The sequence below is a fragment of the Pipistrellus kuhlii genome, unplaced genomic scaffold, assembly GCF_014108245.1.
Source record: "Pipistrellus kuhlii isolate mPipKuh1 unplaced genomic scaffold, mPipKuh1.p scaffold_m20_p_31, whole genome shotgun sequence".
In the NCBI taxonomy this organism is placed as follows: Eukaryota; Metazoa; Chordata; class Mammalia; order Chiroptera; family Vespertilionidae; genus Pipistrellus; species Pipistrellus kuhlii.
In genome coordinates this window covers 6,409,110-6,429,814 of record NW_023425531.1, presented here as the reverse complement: position 1 = coordinate 6,429,814, position 20,705 = coordinate 6,409,110, and the positions used below count along the sequence as shown (strand labels likewise).

General features: G+C 50.1%; 1 protein-coding gene across 5 annotated transcripts in view; it reads left to right on the top strand.

Annotated features, from left to right (window-relative positions):
• LMF1 (lipase maturation factor 1) overlaps positions 1–20,705 on the top strand; it is a 109,596-nt gene that overhangs the window by 74,046 nt on the left and 14,845 nt on the right. For 4 of the 5 annotated variants that reach the window (XM_045570349.1, XM_045570351.1, XM_045570348.1 and 1 more), the window contains one exon: positions 8,852–9,019. The exons of the other annotated variant lie outside the window; for it this stretch is intronic. In XM_045570349.1, the coding sequence (XP_045426305.1) occupies positions 8,852–9,019 (168 nt within the window). The remainder of the gene's footprint in view (positions 1–8,851; positions 9,020–20,705) is intronic. 5 annotated transcript variants of the gene reach the window in all.

The window sequence follows — 20,705 nt, the reverse complement described above, 5'->3', positions numbered from 1 at the left end:
AAGGTCACTGCCTGTCAAGGTCATGTATTCACATATGACAAGGTGGAAATGGCCCTCGTCCCAGTATCTCTCAACTCATGGCGGGGTTGCTGTGGCTCCCTGGCCCTGGACACTATTCATCCCTCCACAAGCTGTGGTCATTGTCAGCACACTGACCCCAGACCAGGCCAGGCACTCCTTCCCCGTGGCAGCCATGAGCAATGTGGGCTGAGCCCCATGGACAGACCCTGCTGCCCAGGCCGGCAGTGCCAGTGGGATTCTCCAGTCCCTTCCAGCACCTTCCCCACCTCCCAGGTGGTCAGCTGCCCTCCTGGTAATGGGCATTGTCAAGGAAGGCTGCTCACCAAATGCTGACTCAGCCTCTGGGTGAGCTGCAGTAATCCACCTGCGAACACTGGTCCAGCCCAGCCCCCTGTGACCAGTGTGTTTCACGGTCCCTGGGCCCAGGGCACAGCCATGAGCGAGCACAGTCGGCTGCCTTGCCGACCCCCCGCACAGCACAGCAGACCCTCCGTCCCCCTGTGTTGCAGACCCGCTCCAACACGGTGGCTTCTGTCTGCGTCCCAGCCCAGTGGGTCCTACTTTTGAATGCCGCCCTGGGACCTGGGCTACCACCTGTTTTGTACTGTAATTGGATGGGGGTCATCAAGCACCCTTAGATACAGGGGCCTACCAATCTGGAAATGATTTGAATCAAGGTTGACGTGACTGTGAAAGCTGTAAATGTTAACTTGCTTGAAGTTGTGACTGAGTTACTGCCAGGAGGTTGGGAGTTGTGGCTTATTTGCTTTGTCCCCTGGCAGTTTTATTGATCCTGTAAGAAGAGGATGTTTTATGTGTGTATTGGGGACTGGAGAGGGGGAGGGGTGTTGGGCTTAGGTAATGTCAGGGCCAGCAGGGGGTCCTGGCTGGCTGGGTGACTGACCGCAGGGGGGTTTTGGTGGGGCCCATGCCCTGGGGACACCAAGAAGGGCCAGCCCCACCAGACTAAGGCCACGCCCGTGAAAGGTGAGGTGCAGCCTCAGGGTCAGCGATGGCCATTGCTGTTAGAGCAGAGAGCTCCAGAGTGGTAGCATCCAAACTTGAACCCAGGTTCCATTTTGGATGCTGTGCTCCAGCCCTCTTGGGGTGCCCACTCTGACTTCTGAGCAAGTTACCTAACTGGCCATAGTCTGTCTTCCTAACTTTAAATTGATAACTTCATAAATAAATAAATAAATAAATAAATAAATAAAATAAAAATAAAAATAAATTGATAACTTCAGGGTTGTTCTGTGAATTGAGTGATGCACTATACACTGAAATGTAAAATCCATGAAGGCTAGTTAGAGTGTGTAGCTGAGTTTACAAATGTGAGAATTTTCCAGCCATCTTTCTGTAAGTGAGATCTAATATAATTCCTTTATTGTCAGAGAACATACAGAATGTGACCTGAATCTTTAATTTATTCAGACTTGTTTTGTGGCCCAGAATATCGTCTATCTCAGTGAGTGTTCCATGCAGGCCTGGAAAGGAGTGTGCGTTCTGTGTTCTACAATTTCATTAACTCAAGTTGGACCACAGTGCTTTTCAGGTCTCTGTGTCCTCGCTCGCTTTTTGTCTGTTTGTCTATCAGGTAATAAGATGGGGATTTAAACCTCTGACTGGGATGGTGGGTTTGTCTATTTCTACTTGCACTTCTCTCCGTTTCTGCTTTGTGTGCTTGGAAGCCTGTTTTAGGTGCATCAGTGTTGCAGTGTGGCCTCCTGATGAACACACCTGTTAGCGTTGTGAAATGACCTCATATTCCTGATGGCTCTGACGTTTTATTTGCTCTGACGTTTCTTTGCCTGATGGTAATACAGTGACTCTTGCTTTCTTTTAATGAGTGTCCGCACGATATGCATGTTTCCAAGCTCTAACCTTTGACCTACATGTGTCTTCATATTGGAAGTGTGTCTTTTATGGGCAGCATGTAGTTGGGTCTTGTTTCTTTATTAAGTCTGACAAATTCTGCCTTTTAATTGCATATTTAGATCATTAAGTTTCAGTCTTTATTTTTTTTTTTTCATTTTTTCCTGCTTCTTTTGGATTAGTTGAATGTTTTTTTATGACTCCTTTTTATTTCCCTTCTTGGCTTATTAGCTGTACCTCTTTGTTGTTTTACTTTTTGTGGCCATTTTAAGGTTTATAGTATAAATCTAATTCATCACAGCTTGCCTTCCCATGATAACTCAACTTACTTCATAAGCGATAAAGCACTGGACAGTGGTGTTCTCCCACTTTTCCCTCCTGCGTCTTTTTGCTGGTGTTGTCGTGTGTTTACTTTTATACCAGTCATGTACCGTGTTATTATTTTTGTATAAATAGTCAGTTTACTCTTTAAAGACATTCAGTTAAATTGGAGAGAGAACCCCACACATTTATCCACATGCCCACTGTCCCCAGGTTTCTCCGCCCTGGGCGTGACCCGGGCCTGGCTTCCACGTCGAGTGTGCAGGTGAGGGACCTTCCCACTTCCTCCCGCTTTGGTTTTGAAGAGACTTTTGGCAGAACGCAGTGCTGGGCTAACAGGGCTGCTCCCGTGCTTTAAGGATGCTGCGCGCTGTCATCTCCTGGGACCAGGCTTCCCTGAGTCAGGTGGGATGTGTACACTGGGGCCTGGTGGGTGGCAGCTGTTGAGGAGCCACCGCAATGAATGATCCTGACGACACATTGTCCACTTCCCTTCAGTGTTTCCGTGGTCCCCGGCCTGTGTGTACTGTTGTTTTTCCACATTTAGATCTCATTCTTCTTTTTCCCATTCCCACTCGCCTTAGCGGGAGGTGGGAAGCAGCTGTGGGGAGGCCCGAGTTCACAAGGTGAGCATAAGGGGGCACTGGGCACCTCAGCTGTGCCCTGGGAGAGAAGCCTTCAGCCCCAACATTGGGCCAGCCGCCAGCTGCATGTGAGAACCCATAGTAGGTCTTAACCTTTTTATCCTAAGACCCTCACCTGAAAGGTACATGGTACGTCCCTTTCCCCTCCCACGGGGAAGCCACCAATACAGACACACATCAGCACCTACAGTGTCCACGGGAGGTACCCCGCCTGGAAAACCTCGCCTGACGGCCCTGCAAGGGACAGGGGTCCTGGGTCAGTGGGAGGGGTACACCCACAGGGGTTCTGTTAAAATGGAACAAGTGGAGCTTGCGAGTTTAAGAAGCTCATTCTTCAGACAAGAATCACATGTGGTGTGTTCCCCTTCTCATTAAAACCCCAGACACATGATTTATGGCCCCTAAAATGGGAAACTGGCTGGAAAAAAAAAAACACATTTCTGTTCTTCTCGGACTTCTCACTGAGGGACGGGAGGCGGGTGTCAGAGGAGCGTACTGGTCCCCCACAGGAAGTGACATTGTTCTCCCCAAAGATTTGTTACCTTCTAAATCCCTGAACGGTTTTCATCACTCCTCATATTTGCATCATGGTCTCCTTATTTAAGACGGTCTCTGTGGGGAAACCTCTTGTAAACTGCTGCGAGGGTCTGGGTGTTGGGCCGGGGCCGGGCTGTGCTCGGGACGCCTCGCCCTGGGAGTGAGCGTGGCCAGCGGCCGTCACAGGAGCGCTGGGCGCTCCTCCCCATGCTTTATGGGGTGTGATGCTCCAGTCGCCACTTCCACGGTTTACAACCACATTTTACGACATGGTGGTTTTTTTTCCAGCTCAGTGCAAACAGAAATAAAACTGTCCTGGGCTCGCAGGAGAAGGGAGGCCGCGGGCCCTCCCAGCGCTGCAGCCCAGACCAGCAGGGCTCCGTGTCTGCAGGGGTCAGCACACAGAGCAGGCCCCACCCGTACCCCCGCCTCCCGGCAGGTCATAAATCCTCATACGGAGCCGCACGTGGTGCTCCCGGGGAGCCAGGCCCTTGGAAAACAGAGCCTTCCTTTCAAGGAATTCCATGTTGTCAGGGACTGCGAGTGTCACCGTCACCGTATTTGTTCTCATTTACATGGCGCAGTGAAGCCCCAAGCGGACTGAGGGCACAGGGCCCGCCTCGGGGCTCCCACCTGAAGTATCGACTCCATACCCCCCAGGAGCGGGGAGCCACTGGCCTTCCAGCCCCCCCACCGCGCCCAGGCCCCATTGGTCGGTGCTTCCATGCAGCATGCTCTCCCTCCCAGCACCTCACCTGTGGGAGCGAAGGAACAGCACATAAATCTGAAGCAGCAGGAACTTGCAGCAGGCGTCCCAGCTCATTAGTGGGGTCATGTCCTTCCCCTGCTCAAACCTGATGTGCCCCTTCGCCAGCATTCGAGTCCTCTGTCCAGGCTCCCGAGGCATGGACCCAGAGGCGGGGGCTCCGGGAGGACACAGTGACTCATGCAGCCTGGGAAACGTCCCTGTGATGCGGTGCCTGGAGGGCCGGCGCACACCGAACGTGCGTTTATGTTCAGGAAACGAAAAGCACTGGAGCCCCAGCCGGGAGCCCGGGTGCCCTGCTGAGTGCCAGGACGGGCCTGGAACCTCAGTGGGAAGGAAGGAGTGCTGCCAAGGTGGCCGCTCGGCTGTGGCGGGTTCTATGTGCTGGTCGTGGGCACTGCTCAGCGATTTACTCCTTTTAGCCCAGGCTGTTTATTTATTTTGGAAACGCTTAGGGGGTGTCGTTAAGCCTGATCTCTGACACCAGCGCCCGCTTCTCCGCTGCTGTTCCCTCCAAAGACGGGCTGTTCAGGCGCCTGCCCTCCTGTATCGCTCGGTAAAGGGCCTGGCTCCTTCCCCAGCTCTGAGCGAGCAACAAGCGAACTGTTTGTTTTCTCACTTTTATGGCTGCACAAGTAGCGGGGCTGCCCGTCGGGGAGGCGCGCGTGGAACTTCCACGCGGGCTCCTTGAGAAACCCCCGGGATGCAGAGGCTCCCGGCCGCCGGAGCAGGAACCGCTTCGGGATGCTCAGCCGTGACTGCTCTGGAGGTCACACAGAAGCACGTCCCTCCCCACGTCGCCGGCTTATTCCCCTCGCGGATGCTTCTCTGTGTTTGTTCTCCCCAGCTGGACCCCGAGTGAGGAGGCCCGGACGCAGGTCCCCCGCGGCTGTGCATATAAGCTCCGCTGGCCTTCCTGCACACCTGGTGCCCAGTCCTCTGTGCTCACCGGTCCCCCTCGTCAGGCTGCTCTGAGGGTGAGGGCATGGGGCCTCTGCAGGGGATCTGAGGGCAGTCAGGGCCGGGCGAAGCGAGCAGGGAGCCGTGCTCCGCAAGCCCTGCTGTGTGCCTGCCGCCGGCGGGAGAGGGCCTGTGCCTTCCAGCCCACCCGAGTATCCGCCACTCCTGGGCGCGGTGTATCCACTCCGCCGGGGCTGGGGTCTGGCATAGCAGAAGCCTCAGGAGAGACAGGCAGCATGGACAGGTGGGCCTGTGCACTTCCGGCCTCCGCCTCAGCCCAGGACTGAGCTGGGTGGTCCCAGGCCCCAACCTGCTCATGGCTGTCCCTGTGGACGTCTCCAGGACTCAGGGGACAAGCAGGACTGACAGGGACATTTCTGCTCAAAGTCTGTTTCCCTACTGGCTGGCAGCAGGGCCACTCTCAGCCCCAGGCCCCCCATCCTTGTGTGTGGCCCATTTCCCAGCCAGCGAAGCTCCCTGCCCTCAGGTGCCCTCAGGCCAGTCCCGAACTGGATTTATAAAGTCCAGTCTTTCTAGCCTAGGAACACAGTGCCCTTTTCAACAAGGGCCCAGGGGGTGAGAAGGTCCTCAGACCCACATTTGTGCCCGACCTGGGCTGGCCACATCCCATGGGTGGAACTCAGGGTGTCCACTCCACCAGGTAAGGGGTCAGGGCCAGCTCAGCCCAGAGCCAGTGACGATGCTGACATAGCCATGGATGCAGTCACACCATCCCGCCTGCTTTAACCACGCCCTCCTGTGCTGGCGGGGTGGGGAGGGTGGGGGCACAGAGGGCCCTGGGCCTCTACCTTCTCGCTCTACCTGGTGGTTGTGGGCGGAGGAGCTGTGTTGATGACAGGAGCCCACAGGGAAGCTGGGGTGCATAAGGGGCCCCCATTTCAGCCTCCCCTCGCCGTGGCAGGACACGGCAATCTTGTCAAAACTCACCCTCCCTGGCTGGCTGGGACTGTTGGTAAAAGCAGGGCCTTTACCATCAAAGAAGTAGGCAGGACCCACTGTCCCTCTGCCAAAACCAGGGCCGAGCGGCCTGCTGCCCTCACCTGTGTGGGCCACTGAGAGCTTTCTGAAACTGAGCCCTGAAATGTAGCGGGGCTGGGGGGCCTCATCCTGACTTGGGGGACAAGGAGTGGTTGTTCTGTCACCACGTGCCAGCCTTCTTCCTGGTGCTGCCGGAGAGAACAAGCCTGTGCGGTGGGGTCCCCTCTCCCGATGGGCTCCTGCAGGAAGCCAGCCCCCCGCCTGCAGACAAGCACCGTCACCTGTGGTCCCTCTGGCCCCACCGGCACTTCTTGGCCCAGGTGCTGGGCGCCTGGTACACATTCCTGTCCGGGGGCCACAGGCACCTTGGGGCAGGCTTGCACATTCACACGTGCACGTACACACGTGCTGTATCCAGAGAGAGCTCTGCTGGGGAAAAAAAAAAAAAAAAAGCCAAAACATTTGGAACTAATTTTGATGGCCTTTTCTGGTGTTGGTGATACTGCTGTTAACCACCAGACGATCTGCAGCTTTAGGACTGTGAGGGTTTCACGCGGCTCAGACATTACCTGGCGTGTAGCGCATCTGTGGTCAGAAAGCGCAGGCCTCTGAGCAGAGACACCCCCGCGTCTGTCCCACCCCCGTGGCTCCCCTCCCCCTGCCTCTCCATCTTGCCCTCCCTCCACATGCACAAGTGAGAGCAGGCACTCTTGCTGGGAGCCCGCGGGGCAAAGGCTGGGAGAGGCCTGCTGCGTGCTCCGCAGAGCGGCAGAAACCCCCTCAGAGCACAGTTAAACGCCGAGATCGATGAGCTAGATTGACACGGACTCGGGGTCTGCTGAGCAGCCCAGAGACAGTGGTGCCCAATCAGAAGGACCTGCTCCCAGGAGACACAGCGGTGCCCAGGGCAGGACGGGGGCGAGGAGGGGGGGTGTCAGGTGATCCTGGAGCATGTTTAGTGCCAGAAAGTAGGAAAATGCTTAGAAAGTGGTGTGGACGTCAGAACACAGGACTGTAACCCACTGGATAAAGTAACTCACACGTCCACAGTGGCACGAGGGCGCCCGGAGAGGCAGGGCAGCCTCTCCTTACGGCGGACACCACCTGAGGAGCGAGGCCCGCCGCTGACAGCTGTTGCTAAGGCCTGCGTGTGATCACCGTGCACGGGGAGAACGCCCTCCTTTGGGGAAGTTCACACTGAAGTACTTGGTGTTTCAGCTGCCTCTTAAATAGCACAGGAGACATGCATACCTGCGGGACGGGGGGAGGGAGTGGTACCATGGAAACTTCTGAAGGTTCAGGAATTTTCTTTACTATTCTTGTAACTTTTCTTAAGTCAAAAGCATGTCCAAATGAAAAGTTAGCGGGAAAAAACCCTTTCCCAGAGGGGTCAGCGACCCTGCCACAGCTGCCGTCCCACCTGAGCTGCCAAGGGCGTCACCATTTTCATGACTTCTTCCCGCTGCCTCTCATTCATTCCCGCCACCGGAGTGTCAGGCTTCAGGGCGCACAGGCTGTTGTGCTTTGACCGGAGTCTCCTTAGAGCCAGCAGTCACCTCCCTGTGCCCACCCCACAATAGGGGACCAACAGGCCAGGGACTTTTCTTGTGTCCACAGCAAATCTGAGAGGACGCATGCCCAGGGTCGAGGTAGGAGCCAGGCTGCAACCACACCAGAGCTGGGGTACCCGAGGGGCCGGGGCCTGGAGGACCAGGTGACAGAGGAGCAGCCAGGTCACAAGCGGCAGCTGCACTTCCTTCCTCTGGGATCTAAACCATGTGTGACAAGGTCAAGTCCATTCAATATCAGGAACATCGTTAAGTTTCAAAATTGGAGTCATGTTGGCACAACGGGTATTACCCATTTGTCTGTTTGCCCAGCCTTTCCCTGACGGTGGCTACGGGGCGTGTGGGATGTGTACATGTGAACACAAGTGCCCAGGAGTGAGAAGGGTACTTGTGTGTGTGTGCTTGGAAGCGTGACGAGGCCCAGGCCTTGGGGAGGGGAGGGAGGTGGGGACAGTAGACCTCACCACACCCTTCACGTATCACCACTCTCCACAGACGGGAAAGGGAGCCAGCTCACGTTAGAGCTGGTGCCCCGTCAGCATGGAGGGTCCCTGTGCACGAGATCATGCCCTCACCAACAGCTGACTGTCACACTGGGACCTCTGTAATGGGACCGTGAGCCCAGTTTAAGGCACGTCCAGACCATCGTGGGTAGGAATGTACCCAGCCCCACACAGTGTTGGCACAGCTGGCTCCTCTGAGCGTTATGGCCACGTGGCCTGCTCCCAGCCTCAGCTACAGATCGGGGTGGGAGAGCACAGGGCTTGTGGTCAGAGGTACCGAGCCTGTGAGGTGGGCCCTGGGGTGGCCAGCACCACGGCTGAGTCAACACGCAGCATCCTGGGTTGCATCGTGCCCACCCACTTTCAGCATGTGTGTCCCCAGGAACACACACTCGGGGCCAGGACCCTGTTCCCAGCCTTCATTGCCCTTTAAGCAGAAACCAAACCGTATGTGAGTATTCGCCTGAGACAGGCCTCGCAGTCCTGCCCCTCCCCCGTGCCCCGTCCTCCGCATGGGGCTTTCTAGTGCCCAGTGCTGCTCAGGGTTCTCGCCACCGCCTCCCAGCATCCGGGCTCCCGGGAACCAGAGCAGTGCAGGCAGGCGGGGTCCTGTGGGGTGCAGCTCAGGGTGTAGCTCACAGGTCTCCTCCTGTCCCACAGACGCAGCCGGTGCCCAACCCCATGGCCTACTTCCTGCACCACTCCCCATGGTGGGTCCACCGCTTCGAGACCCTCAGCAACCACTTCCTGGAGCTGGTGGTGCCCTTCTTCGTCTTCCTCGGACGGCGGATGTGCGTGCTCCATGGCGCCTTACAGATCTTCTTCCAGGTGAGGCCTGCAGACCCCTGGGGGCCTGAGCGCCGCTTGTCAGTTCCCAAGAAAACTCTGTTGGGATTTTCAATTTCTGTCCTGCTTACTGTTTGTTTTTGTTGAGGGTAACCTACAAGCTGTAATAGGGATGCCCTCGGGACTTGTAGTCGTGCTCCTGTCTTTTCCCTTGTTGTCTGGGGTCTGTGCGGTGCGGGATTGCAGGTTCAATGGGCAGCAGGAGAGGCCCCACTGATTCCAAGGAGAGGCTCTCTGGCTACTGGGTGTGGCTGTGGGTTGGTGGTCTGGTGGTGGGTTCTGTGGCTGCCTTTATCAAGTTCTCTTCCATTTCTAGTTCACTAGGAAGTTTTGTTTGTGGTTTTTGTTTTGGGTATTTTTAATCTTGAATGAATGTTAAATTTTTTTTTAAATACATTTTTATTGATTTCAGAGAGGAAAAGGGAGGGTTGAGAGAGAGTGATAGAAACATCAATGATGAGAGAGAATCATTGATTGGCTGCCTCCTGCACACCCACTGCTGGGGATCAAGCCCGCAGCCCACGCAAGTCCCCTGACAGGGAATAGAACGGCGACCTCCTGGTTCATAGGTTGACAGCTGAGTCATACCATTGGGCTAAATGTTGAATTTTAACAAATGTTGAATTTTCTCCACCAGTTGTGAGATCACTTTTTCTTTCTCTCTAATCTGTAAACGTGGCGAATTGCATTAATACTGCTAATGTTGAACCAATTTTACATCCCTAAGTCATGCTGTGTATATCAAGATGTTGCATGATTTGTTAATATTTTGTTTTGGATTTTGCATGGTTGACAGTGAATGACGCTGGTCTGTAATTTTCCATCTTGCACTGGCCTTAACTGGCTCTGTTCAGGTTTTACTGTCACTACAGGGTCATCGAGGGCTGGCTCCCTTCTCTGAATGAGTTGACGGGCCTCTGGGTCTCTGTGATCATCGATGAATGCCTTTGGTGACTGTCAGACATGCAGGGTTTTCATTTCTCCTGAAGGCAGCTTTAGAGACATTTTCCTGGGAATTTGTCCATTTCATCTGTTTTCAAATTTATTGGCCAAAAAACAACAACAGAAAGTCATAATATTCTCTTATATTTGCAGAGTCTGGGTTTGTGACCTTCTCTTTCGGCCCGTGTCCTTCTCTCCAGTGCAGTTCTTAGCACAGAGCAAGATTCTTTTCAAAATGAGGCCGACTTTCACTCTCTTCTACATAACAAGCCCATTCATCTCGCTGGTGTCTGGGTTCATTTCCATGTCTTCGTGTGTTTTTTTCTTTTTGTCCCTTTTAGCTTTCTTTAGAGGTTTTTCTCATTCCATTATTTTCCCCTCCTAATTAGTAAGTTATACACTCTATTTCTTTCAAGTGAGTATATACTTAGTTAACTGAAAGTCTAAATTTAATCCCTATCTTTACACCGTGAAGGCCCTAAAGCCTTAGAATGCTTTAACTGTCCCTGTCCCTACCTGCTCGTTTGCTTTCACTGCCCCAGTATTTACGCTCTATTTTTTGTTTTTCAATTAATAGACTGTTTTAGAACAGATTTAGATTTACAGAAAACTGAGCAGTGTATAGAGGATTCCCTTATCCCTCCTCCCCGCACAGTTTCCCCATCATGAACATCTTGTGATAGGTTAGTTATAACTGGCGAGCCAACATTGGTGCTTCATTATTAACTGAAGTCCCGTTTCCACTCCGGGTGTCTCGGGTGCTGTACTCTCTGTGAGTTTGGACAGATAGACGTTCCCATGTATCCATCACTGCAGTATGGGACGGAGAGCAGTGTCACTGCCTGGGAGTCCTCTGTGCTCTCGAGGTTCATTCTCCCCCCTCCGGCCCCCACCCCTGTCAACCACTGATGTCTTTACTGTCTGCATAGTTTTACCTTTTCCAGAGTGTCATGTAGTTAGAATTATCAAGGATGTAGCGTTTCAGGCTGGCTTTTTTACGCAGTAATATGCATTTGAGGTTCCTCTTGTCTTTGTTGTGCCTTGAGAGCTCATTTCTTTTCACTGCTGAATAATATTCCGTTTTCTGGATGTTGAATCAGTGGGACCCTCTGAGGCTATAAACTATCCAGAGCTGGTTAAACTATCCAAGGGCATTCTGCACTGTCCCCACTCCGTACGCCACGAGGCCCCATGGCCCTGTGCTCTCAAGCCAGTGGGCAAGGCTCCAGGCAGAGGCTTGAGCATCCACCAGCACAGGTGCCACCTCGTGCTGGGCTTCCCCTACTGTCTGAGGATGGCCCGCCAGCGGCTCCCGCCTCCCCTCCCAATGGAGAACATGGGTCCGGCTCTGAGGCAGCTCAGGGCCCTGCCTGGCACAGCCGCAGGAGGAATGAGGCCTGCTATGACTTCATGGCTACCAGGGGATCGAGACCCACTCCTGGGGCTGCAGGGCATTAATTAGTCTCTGCTTTTGCTGCTTTTATAAGTGTTGAAACAGTGGGACCCTCTGAGGCTGTAAACTCAACTGGGCCTGTAGGGACCCTTCAGGCATCCCTCAGGCTACACTGACTGGCTTTCTGTTCCAGTCAACGGCAGCTGGCTTTGACAAGCACTAATGAAAAACAAGTTGTCCTGTTACCTACAAAAATAATTGAGCGAAGTTTGGTTACTAGTGCATCTGTAAGTCAGATCCGGGAAGATCCTTACATTGACCCCGGAACCAGGGGCCTCGAAATGCCCTGCTTGTTCACAGTGCACTTGGCTCAAGTCTCACGTTGAGTCAGGGCAAGGACCAGCTATCGGGACCTGGCCTGGCTGCGTGTCTGAATCTTGGCCCAGCCAGGGCACCTGACACCCAGGCGGGAAGGGGGATGGGCGGTGGCCCAGGGCTCAGTATAAATTATTGCCAGCAGCCTCGGGCCAAATGGCTAGGTCTTGACTCAGTTCTGGGTTCCGATGCCCAGGTGCACAGTGGTGGGTCTAGTGGCCCAGAAACACTGGGCAGAAGAGGGCCAGAGCTAGACCTTGAAGGGCCTGGCTGCCAACCCGCAGCTCTGGACATTGTTCCAGAAGACGAGCCCACATATTTGCCTTCCACCCCGACGGTCCTGGGAGCCCCTGATCTGTCGCGCCTTCAGGAGTCAGGCCTGAGGTGTCCAGAGCAGAGGACGAGTGCCAGCTGGCGCAGCTGCAAGGTGTTCAGCCCTGGCAGGCAGGGTGGGGTCTCGGGTTGGGGGCCCCAGGGTGCAGGCTCCTGGCGGGCGTTCAGCTCTCCATGGGGCTGCTGCATGGGCCTTGGGCACGTAGGTCACTTTGGGGAGTGGTCTGTGTTGGGTGTGCTGCATGGGCTTATGAGGTACCCTGACGGAGGCCAAGCTCCGGTCTCTGCCGGAGACCCCAAGAGGCGTTTCTGGTTCTGTTTGTTTCCGTCCATTCCCTTGGGAGAGGATTGAGGATATGAGTACCTCACCTCCTCCCACACTGAGTTTACACAGCTGTTCCGGAGGATTCTGCAAGGCCATTGTCTGCTAGAGAGGTGCACTACCCTAGCTCAGCCCCCTGCTCTAACGCCAAGCCACAAGCCTGAGGGAGAGACCCTGGAGGGGGCGTCGGCTTCCACCGTAGGGCTGGGCAAACGGCCCAACCTAGCCCGGGACGGGCATTCGCCAGGCAACACTCCTGGTCAGTGCAGACCAAATTCTTGGATCCAAGACCAGATTCTCCTTCTCCTCCCACCACGTCCTGCTCTTTCTAATCTCTGACTTCGCCTGGAGTCCTGGAGCTGTCTCGCAGTGGGCCATCCCCATGGCTGTGGGCACCGAGAGCTGCCTCCACCGGCCCCGAGTTCCTTGCCCAGGTTGGGGTCATGGGATATCTGCCCCTGGACTCCTGGTTGCAGAAAGTCTCCTGCGAGTGTGCATGTTCCTCTGCAAGGCCGTGCAAGCTGAGCACACAGCAGGGAGTTCCAGAAGCCCATCCCTCCCTCCTCGGGGTTGTGTTGTGTCATCCTAGAACATCTGCTGCCGCGTCTCCTGGGCCCGAGATTCCAGCGCTCACCACTCATCTTCCTGCCCACGGTCCAGCTCCGGCCGCCCCAGCACAGGCCTTGGGCCACTGCCCCATTCGGGTCTCCTGCAGGCTGCACGGTGCACTGAGGGTGCAATTAGGGCTCCACCGACCCGTGTAAACACAGATGGACCCTGTGATGGATGCATCTCCCTCAGAGGAGACGCTGCAGCAAAGCCAAGAAAGACCACAGCCCTCTCCAGCACGGGTCGCCAGGCTCCATTCTTCTTATTAAAAACATGGCCGTCCAGACGGAGGGGCAGATAGAGGGGGGCGGGCTGGAGGGGGACACACGGCCAGGGTGTGCCTGTCAAGGGCTCTGAGCACAGCCAAGTGATGTCCCCATGGTTTCTGCTGCTTTATTAGAAACAGGGTTTCATCCCCAAGCTGTTGAACCCTAGTTCTCTAGGTCAGGGCCACCCAGCTGCACTCACATTAGAATAACCCGAGGGAGTTCTTTGGAAATATGCTTGTGCTGGGGCCACCCCACCCGGACCCACGAAGACGGGACCTCCAGGAGGGCCAGGCGTTGCTCAGAGGTCATTTAGGGCCATGTGACCGTGCCTTTCGAAGTGCACTCCCGAGTTCTCACCCAGGTAAACCTGTCAGGCCTTGGGGTCCTGTTGTACCAGACCATTCTGGAGCAGGGTCATGTGGGCCAGGCACAGAGAATGACCCTCCCAGGGGCTGGCTCCACCCAGGTCTGCAGCAGAGCTGGTGTCACCAGGCACAGATTCAAAGCTACGGTCCATCATAGGGGTGTCGAACTCAATCAGAGAAGGGGCCAAAATCTAAAATCCAGCCTAAATCGCGGGCCGAATGGTTTACTGAACAGTCATAAACTGTCATTGTGATGGAAACGCAGCGGAGTGCAGTGATGACAGTGCGGTGCAGGCCACATTGCAAGGCCTGGCGGGACGGATTTGGCCTGCGGGCCTTGTGTTTGACACATGTGGTCCATCAAGATAGTGGTACCAAATGGACAGCAATGCCACCCCGAACCTCAGGAAGGCGGCTTCACTGCTGGGAGGTGTCCTGGCCTGGCTGTGCTGTGTCCTCGTTCCAGTGGCCCAGGCGTGTGTCTACCACAGCATCAGACGGCCAGGCTGGAGCACCAGGGCCGCAGGGATATGGGCCTCTCGCTGGTGCTTGTGTGGGGTAACTGGTTATTTTTTTCATTTCTTTTTTTCAAAGATTCACGTGGGTCCCATCCCTGTCTGTGCTGAGCAGCTGGGCCCTCTCCCCTGGGAGTCTGTCACTCACCGAGGGCCCTGGTCAGGTCTGCCCTGTTGGCCACCACCAACCCCCTTATTCACCATGGTGGGTGGAATTTGGAGCATCAGGGATAGCCTGGGCTGTCTGCCCCCCAGAGAGGCTTGGGTTGTAGCTAGCAGACGACAGGGTTCCAAATCAAAGCCAGGAAAAGCCCCCTGGAGCCTCTGCAGCATCATCAATCGCATCTCGGGGCCACTGTCCATGCCAGTGGGTATGGCCCTGGACAGCGACCCCAGGGGCACTAAGAGTCCCCTTGGGACTTTTATTATTGACAGTATTCCCTATGCTGCAGTTCATATCCTCGTGACTGTTTGTAACTACCCATTTGTACTTCTTAATCCCTTCACCTTTCACCCAGTCTCCCAGTCCTTCCTCCCATCTGGCAATCAGTTTATTTTCTGTATTTTTGTGTTTTTCATTTGTGTGTTTTTTTTAATTCCATATATAGTGAAACCATACAGTGTTTGTCTTTTCAGTTGATTCACTTCACTTAGCTTAATGTACTCTAAGTCTATCTATGCTGATGTAAGTGGTAAGAGTTTGTTCTTTTCTATGACCAAGTAATATTCCATTGTATATGTGTACCACGTCTTCTTTATCCAGTCATCTGTTAATGGAGTGCATAGGCTGCCTCCATACCTTGACTATTGTAAAGTATGTTGCAATTAACATGAGGATTCATATATCTTTTCAAATTAGTGTTTTAGATTTCTTTGTATACTTAGACTTGGAATGGCTGGGTCATAAGTTGGTTCTATTTTTAATTTATTAAGGAACCTCCATATTGTTTTCCATAGTGGCCACACCAATTTGTAGTCCTACCAACAGTGCACAAGGGTTTCCTTTTCTCCAAATCCTCACCAAAACTTGTGTTGATTTGTTAATGATAGCCTTTCTGATAAGTGTGAGATGATATCTCATTGTGGTCTTAATATGCATTTCTCTGATGATTAGTGATAATGAGCATCTTCTCATTTGTCCATTGTCCATCTGTATGTCCTCTTTGGAGAAATGTCTGTTTGGTTCCTCTGCCCATTTTTAATTGGATTTTTGGTGTTAAGTTATGTGAATTCTTTATAAATTTTGGATATTAACCTCTTATCGATGTATCATTGGCCAATACCTTCTCCCATTTGGTGGATTGAGTTTTCGTTTTGTTGATAGTTTTCTTTGCTTTGCAAAACTTTTTAGTTTGATGTAGTCTCATTTATTTCTTTTGTTTTATTTCCCTTATCTGAGGAGATATGTCCAAAAAAAATTACTAAGAGCAAAATCAAAGAGTTTACTGCCTAAGTTTTCTTCTAGGAGTTTTATAGTTTCCTGTCTTAAGATTTTTTTAATCCATTTTTTGTTCATTCTTGTATATGGTATAAGAAAGGGGTCTAGTTTTGTTTTATTTTTTTGCATGTATGACCAGTTTCTAACATCATTTATTGAAGAGACTGTCTTTACCCCTTTGTATATTCTTACATCCTTTGTCACAGATTAACTATGTAAGCATGGCTTTATTTCTGGGCTCTCCATTCTATTCCATTGATCAATGTGTGTGTTTTTTTATGCCAGTACCACATGGTTTGATTACTATAGCCTTATAGTATAGTTTGATATCAGGTAACATTATTCCTCCAACTTTGTTCTTCTTTCTCAAGATTTTTGTGGCTCTTCAAGGTCTTTTGTGGCGCCACATAAATTTTGGGATTATTTATTCTAGTTCTGTGAAAAATGACATTGGTATCTTAATAGGGATTGCATTGAATCTATAGATTACTTTAGGTAGTTTGGAAATTACAATGACAGTTTTACTTCCTCCTTTCCAATTTGGATACCTTTTATTTTTTCTTCTTGTTTTATTGCTGTGGCTAGGACTTCCAGTACTATCCTATAAAAATAAAACCCTAATATGCAAATTGACCTAACAGGGAACCACCAGTTGGCAGGGGGCAGTGCCAGCCAGCACGTGATATCAGGTCAGCCAAGGTGAGTGCCAGCGGGGAGAGGGAGGGGACAGCAATGGGGGCAGGGGCTGGGTGGCAGCGACCAGTGATGGCAGAGGGGTGATGAGGGGAGTGGGAGCCAGCCACTTCCCAGCCAGCACAATTCCCTGATCTGCCCACCCAGTTACCTCCCACAGAGGGAAGCAAGACTGCAGCCTCTAGTCTTGAGTAAGAGTGGGGAAAGTGGATATATTCCTGCCTCGTTCCTGATCTTAAGGGAAATGTGTTCAGTTCTTCCCCATTGAGTATGAAGTCAACTGTAGGTTTATCAGATATGGCCTTTATTATGTTGAGGTATGATCCCTCTTTGTCACTTTGCTGAGAGTTTTTATCATAAATGGATGCTAGATTTTGTCAAATGCTTTTTCTACATCTATTGATATGATCATATGATTTTTACCCTTTATTTTGTTTGTGGTGTATCACATTAATTGATTTGTGGATATTGAACCAACTTTGAACCCCAGGAATAAATCCCATTTGATCACAGTATATGATCTTTTTAATGTATTGCTGAATTCAGTTTGCTTTTATTTTGTTGAAGATTTTTGCAGCTATGTTAATCAGGGATATTTGCCTCTATTTTTTTTATTTTATTTTTTTTGTAATGTTTTTGTCTGGTTTTGAAATCATGGTAATGCTAGCCCCATAAAATGAACTTGGAAGCCTTTCCTCCTCTTGAATTTTTGGAATAGTTTGAGAAGGATAGGTGTTAGTTCTTTGAATATTTGATGAAATTCACTAGTGAAGCCATTCAGCCCAGGACTTTTGTTGGGAGTTTAATTATTGACTCAGTTTCATTAGTAGTTCTTAGTCTGTGCAGATCTTCTCTTTCTTCTGGAACATTGTATGTTTCTAGGGATTTATTGATTTCTTCCAGATTGTTCAATTTGTTGGCATATAATTGTCTGTAGTATTTTCTTATGATCCTTTGTATTTCTGAGGTGTCAGTTGTTTCTTCTCTTCTTTCATTTCTGATTTAATATTTGGATACTCTTTATTTATTTATTTATTTATTTATTTATTTATTTATTTATTTATTTTTAGTCTTGTTAAAGGTTTATCAATTCTGTTTATCTTTTCAAAGAACCAGCTATTGGTTTCATTAAACTTTTATATATTTTTTTAGGCTCTATTTCATTTATTTCTGCTCTGATCTTTATTATTTCCTTCCTTCTACTCACTTTAAGCTTTGTTTATTCTTTTTCTAGTTTCCTTAGATATAAGTTAGATTGTTTATTTGAAATGTTTCTTGTAATGCTGTGATTTTTCTGTTTTCACTGTGTCCCATAGATTTGGAGTCATTGTGTTTTCATTTTCTTTTTTTAATATGTTTTTTATTTGGTTTTTATAGAGAGATGAGGAGAGCGGGGTAGAGAGATAGAAACATCAATAAGAGAGGAACATCATAGATGGGCTGCCTCCTACACACCCCCTCCTGGGGATCAAGCCTACAACCCGGGCATGTGCCCTGACCAGGAATTGAACAGGCGCCCTTTTGGTTCCTCAGTCGATGCTCAACCACTGAGCCACACTGGTTAGGCTGTGTTTTTATTTTCATTTGTCTCAAGCCATCTTTTTGTTTCTTAACCTCATTGTTAACCCATTCATTGTTTAGTAGCATGAGTTTTAGCCTCCATGTATGTTTTCAGTTTTCTTGTCATTGATTTCTAGATTCAGACCATTGTGGTCAAAGAAGATGCTTGATATGATTTCAGTCTTTTTAAATTTATTGAAACTTGTTTTGTGGCCTAACATGTGGTCTGTCCTGAAAAAAGTTCCATGTGTGCTTGAAAAGAATGTATATTCTGCTGCTTTTGGGTGAAGTGCTCTAAAATATCAATTAAATCCATCTGGTCTAATTTGTCATTTGAGGCCACTGTTTCCTTGCTGATTTTCAGTCTGTATGATCTATCCATTGATGTCAATGGAATGTTAAAGTCCCCTTCTATCCCTGTATTATCGTTGAGCCCTCCCTTTATGTTCATCAATATTTGCTTTATGTATTTAGGTGCCCCTATGTTGGGTACATAAATGTTTATAAGGGTTATAGCCTCTTGTTGGATTGGTCCCTTTATCATTATGCAATATCATTCTTGGTCTCTTATTATACCCTTTGTTTTAAATTCTCCTTTGTCTGATAGAATTATTGCTATCTCAGCTTTTTTTGTTGTTATTTCCATTTATAAGAAGTACTTGTCTTTACTTTCAGTCTGTGTGTCTTTCAATCTGAAATGGATCTCTTGTAGATGGCATTTGTATGAATCTTGTTTTCTTATCCATTCAGCCACCCTCTGTCTGTTGGAAAATCAACTGACAGTCCTATGAGAACTTCCTTGTGTGTATATAACTGCTTTTCTCTTGCTGCTTTTACGATTCTCTCTTTGTCTTTAACCTTTGCCATTCTATATAATAAAAGGCTAATATGCAAATAGGCCAAACAGCGGAATGATGAGTTGCTATGACTCACACTGACCACGAGGGGACAGGCAACTCAGGAGCTTCCCCCTGGGAGCACCGCTCAGCCAGAAGCTGGACTCATGGCTGGCAAGTGCAGTGGTGGTGGCAGGAGTCTCTCCCACCTCTGCAGCAGCACTAAGGATATCCGACTGACATCCTTGAGGGCTCCCAGACTGCGAGAGGGCACAGGCCAGGCTCAGGGACCCTCACTCCTGCCCCCCTTGAGTGCACAAATTTCATGCACCTGGCCTCTAGCTTTTATTATAATGTGTCTTGGTGTAGGCCTCTTTGGGTTCATCTTATTTGGGACTCTCTATGGTTTCTTTCATAACCTCATTGTTAATCCAGTCATTGTTTAGTAGCATTGTTTTCAACAACCATAACCATCATACATAAGTCTCTATGCTTCCTGGATTTGCATGTCTGTTTCCTTCACCAGGTTAGGGAAGTTTTTCATCACTATTTCTTCAAATAGGTTTTCAATCCCTTGCTCTATCTTCTTCTCCATCTGGTACCTCTATGATGCAAATGTTGGTATGTCTGATGTAATCCCAGAGGTCCCTTGAACTATTTTTTTTTAATTTATTTTTATTTTATTTTTTTGCTGTTTTGATTGGGTGCAACCAAGGCTGCCTGTCACCAGTGCTGGGCCTGGGCCACTCAGCAAGAGACACATGACACACTGAGTCCAGTTGCCACTTGCCTGGGGCTTTAAAAATGTCCAAGACAGTTTTTTTGTTTGTTTTGTTTTTAATATATTTCTATTGATTTCAGAGAGGAAGGGAGAGGGAGAGAGAGAGAAACATCAATAATGACAGAGAATCATTGATCAGCTGCCTCCTGCATGCTGCCTGCCTCCCACAATGGGGCCTACAACCCAGGCATATGCATTGAAGAGAATCAAACCCTGAACTCCTGGTTCATAGGCTGACACTCAACCACTGAGCCGCACTGGCTAGGTGTCAGTTCTTAAGGACATCTGCTTCATGGGCCGAGGCTGTGGTAGAGATTCCTGTCACAGAAGTGCACGTGCCCAACTATGATCACAGCTCACACAACATTCTGTATGGCTGTTTTCACTTGCCATTATAAGCTTTACAATCATTGTTTTCAATAGCTATAACCATCATTCACAAATTTTTTAAATAATTATTTACTTATATTTAGGAAAATTTTTAAATATTTTTTTCAGATAGTTTTTGGTTGTTGTTTTTTCTTAAATATATCTTTATTGATTCCAGAGAGGAATGGAGAGAGAGAGAAACATCAATGATGAGAATCATTGATCGGCTGCCTCCTGCACCCCCCTACTGGGGATTGAGCCTACAACCCGGGCATGTGCCCTTCACCGGAATCTAACCTGGGACCCTTCAGTCTGCAGGCTGACGCTCCATCCACTGAGCCAAACCAGCTAGGGCCAGATATTTATTTAGTATTAATCCACATGTTCACCATTTCAACACCCTGCTTTCTTCTGTGCAGACCCAGTCTTCACAGAAATCATGTTCCTTCTGCTGGAAGAATGTTCCATTTGTTTTTTGGGGGTTTTTTTGTTTTTGTTTTTTGTTTTAAATATATTTTATTAATTTTTCACAGAGTGGAAGAGAGAGTAACAGATAGTTAGAAATACTGACTCTGCTGCCTCCTGCACATCCTCTACTGGGGATGTGCCAGCAACCAGGGTACATGCCCTTGACCGAATCGAACCTGGGACCCTTCAATCCAAACCTGTTTCGGCTCCATTTGTTTTTTATCGTGTCTTCATGGAGGCTGCTGATGGTTGTCTTTACTTCCACCACCGTCTTCTCAGGGTTTTTTCTAGCTGTGATGCTGCAGCCTGGTGATGGTGTCTTTCAATGAAGACCCGTCTGTTATTTTTGCCCAAATACTTGTCCCCTGTCCTGGTTTGTCATGCAACTTCCTCTCTGGCT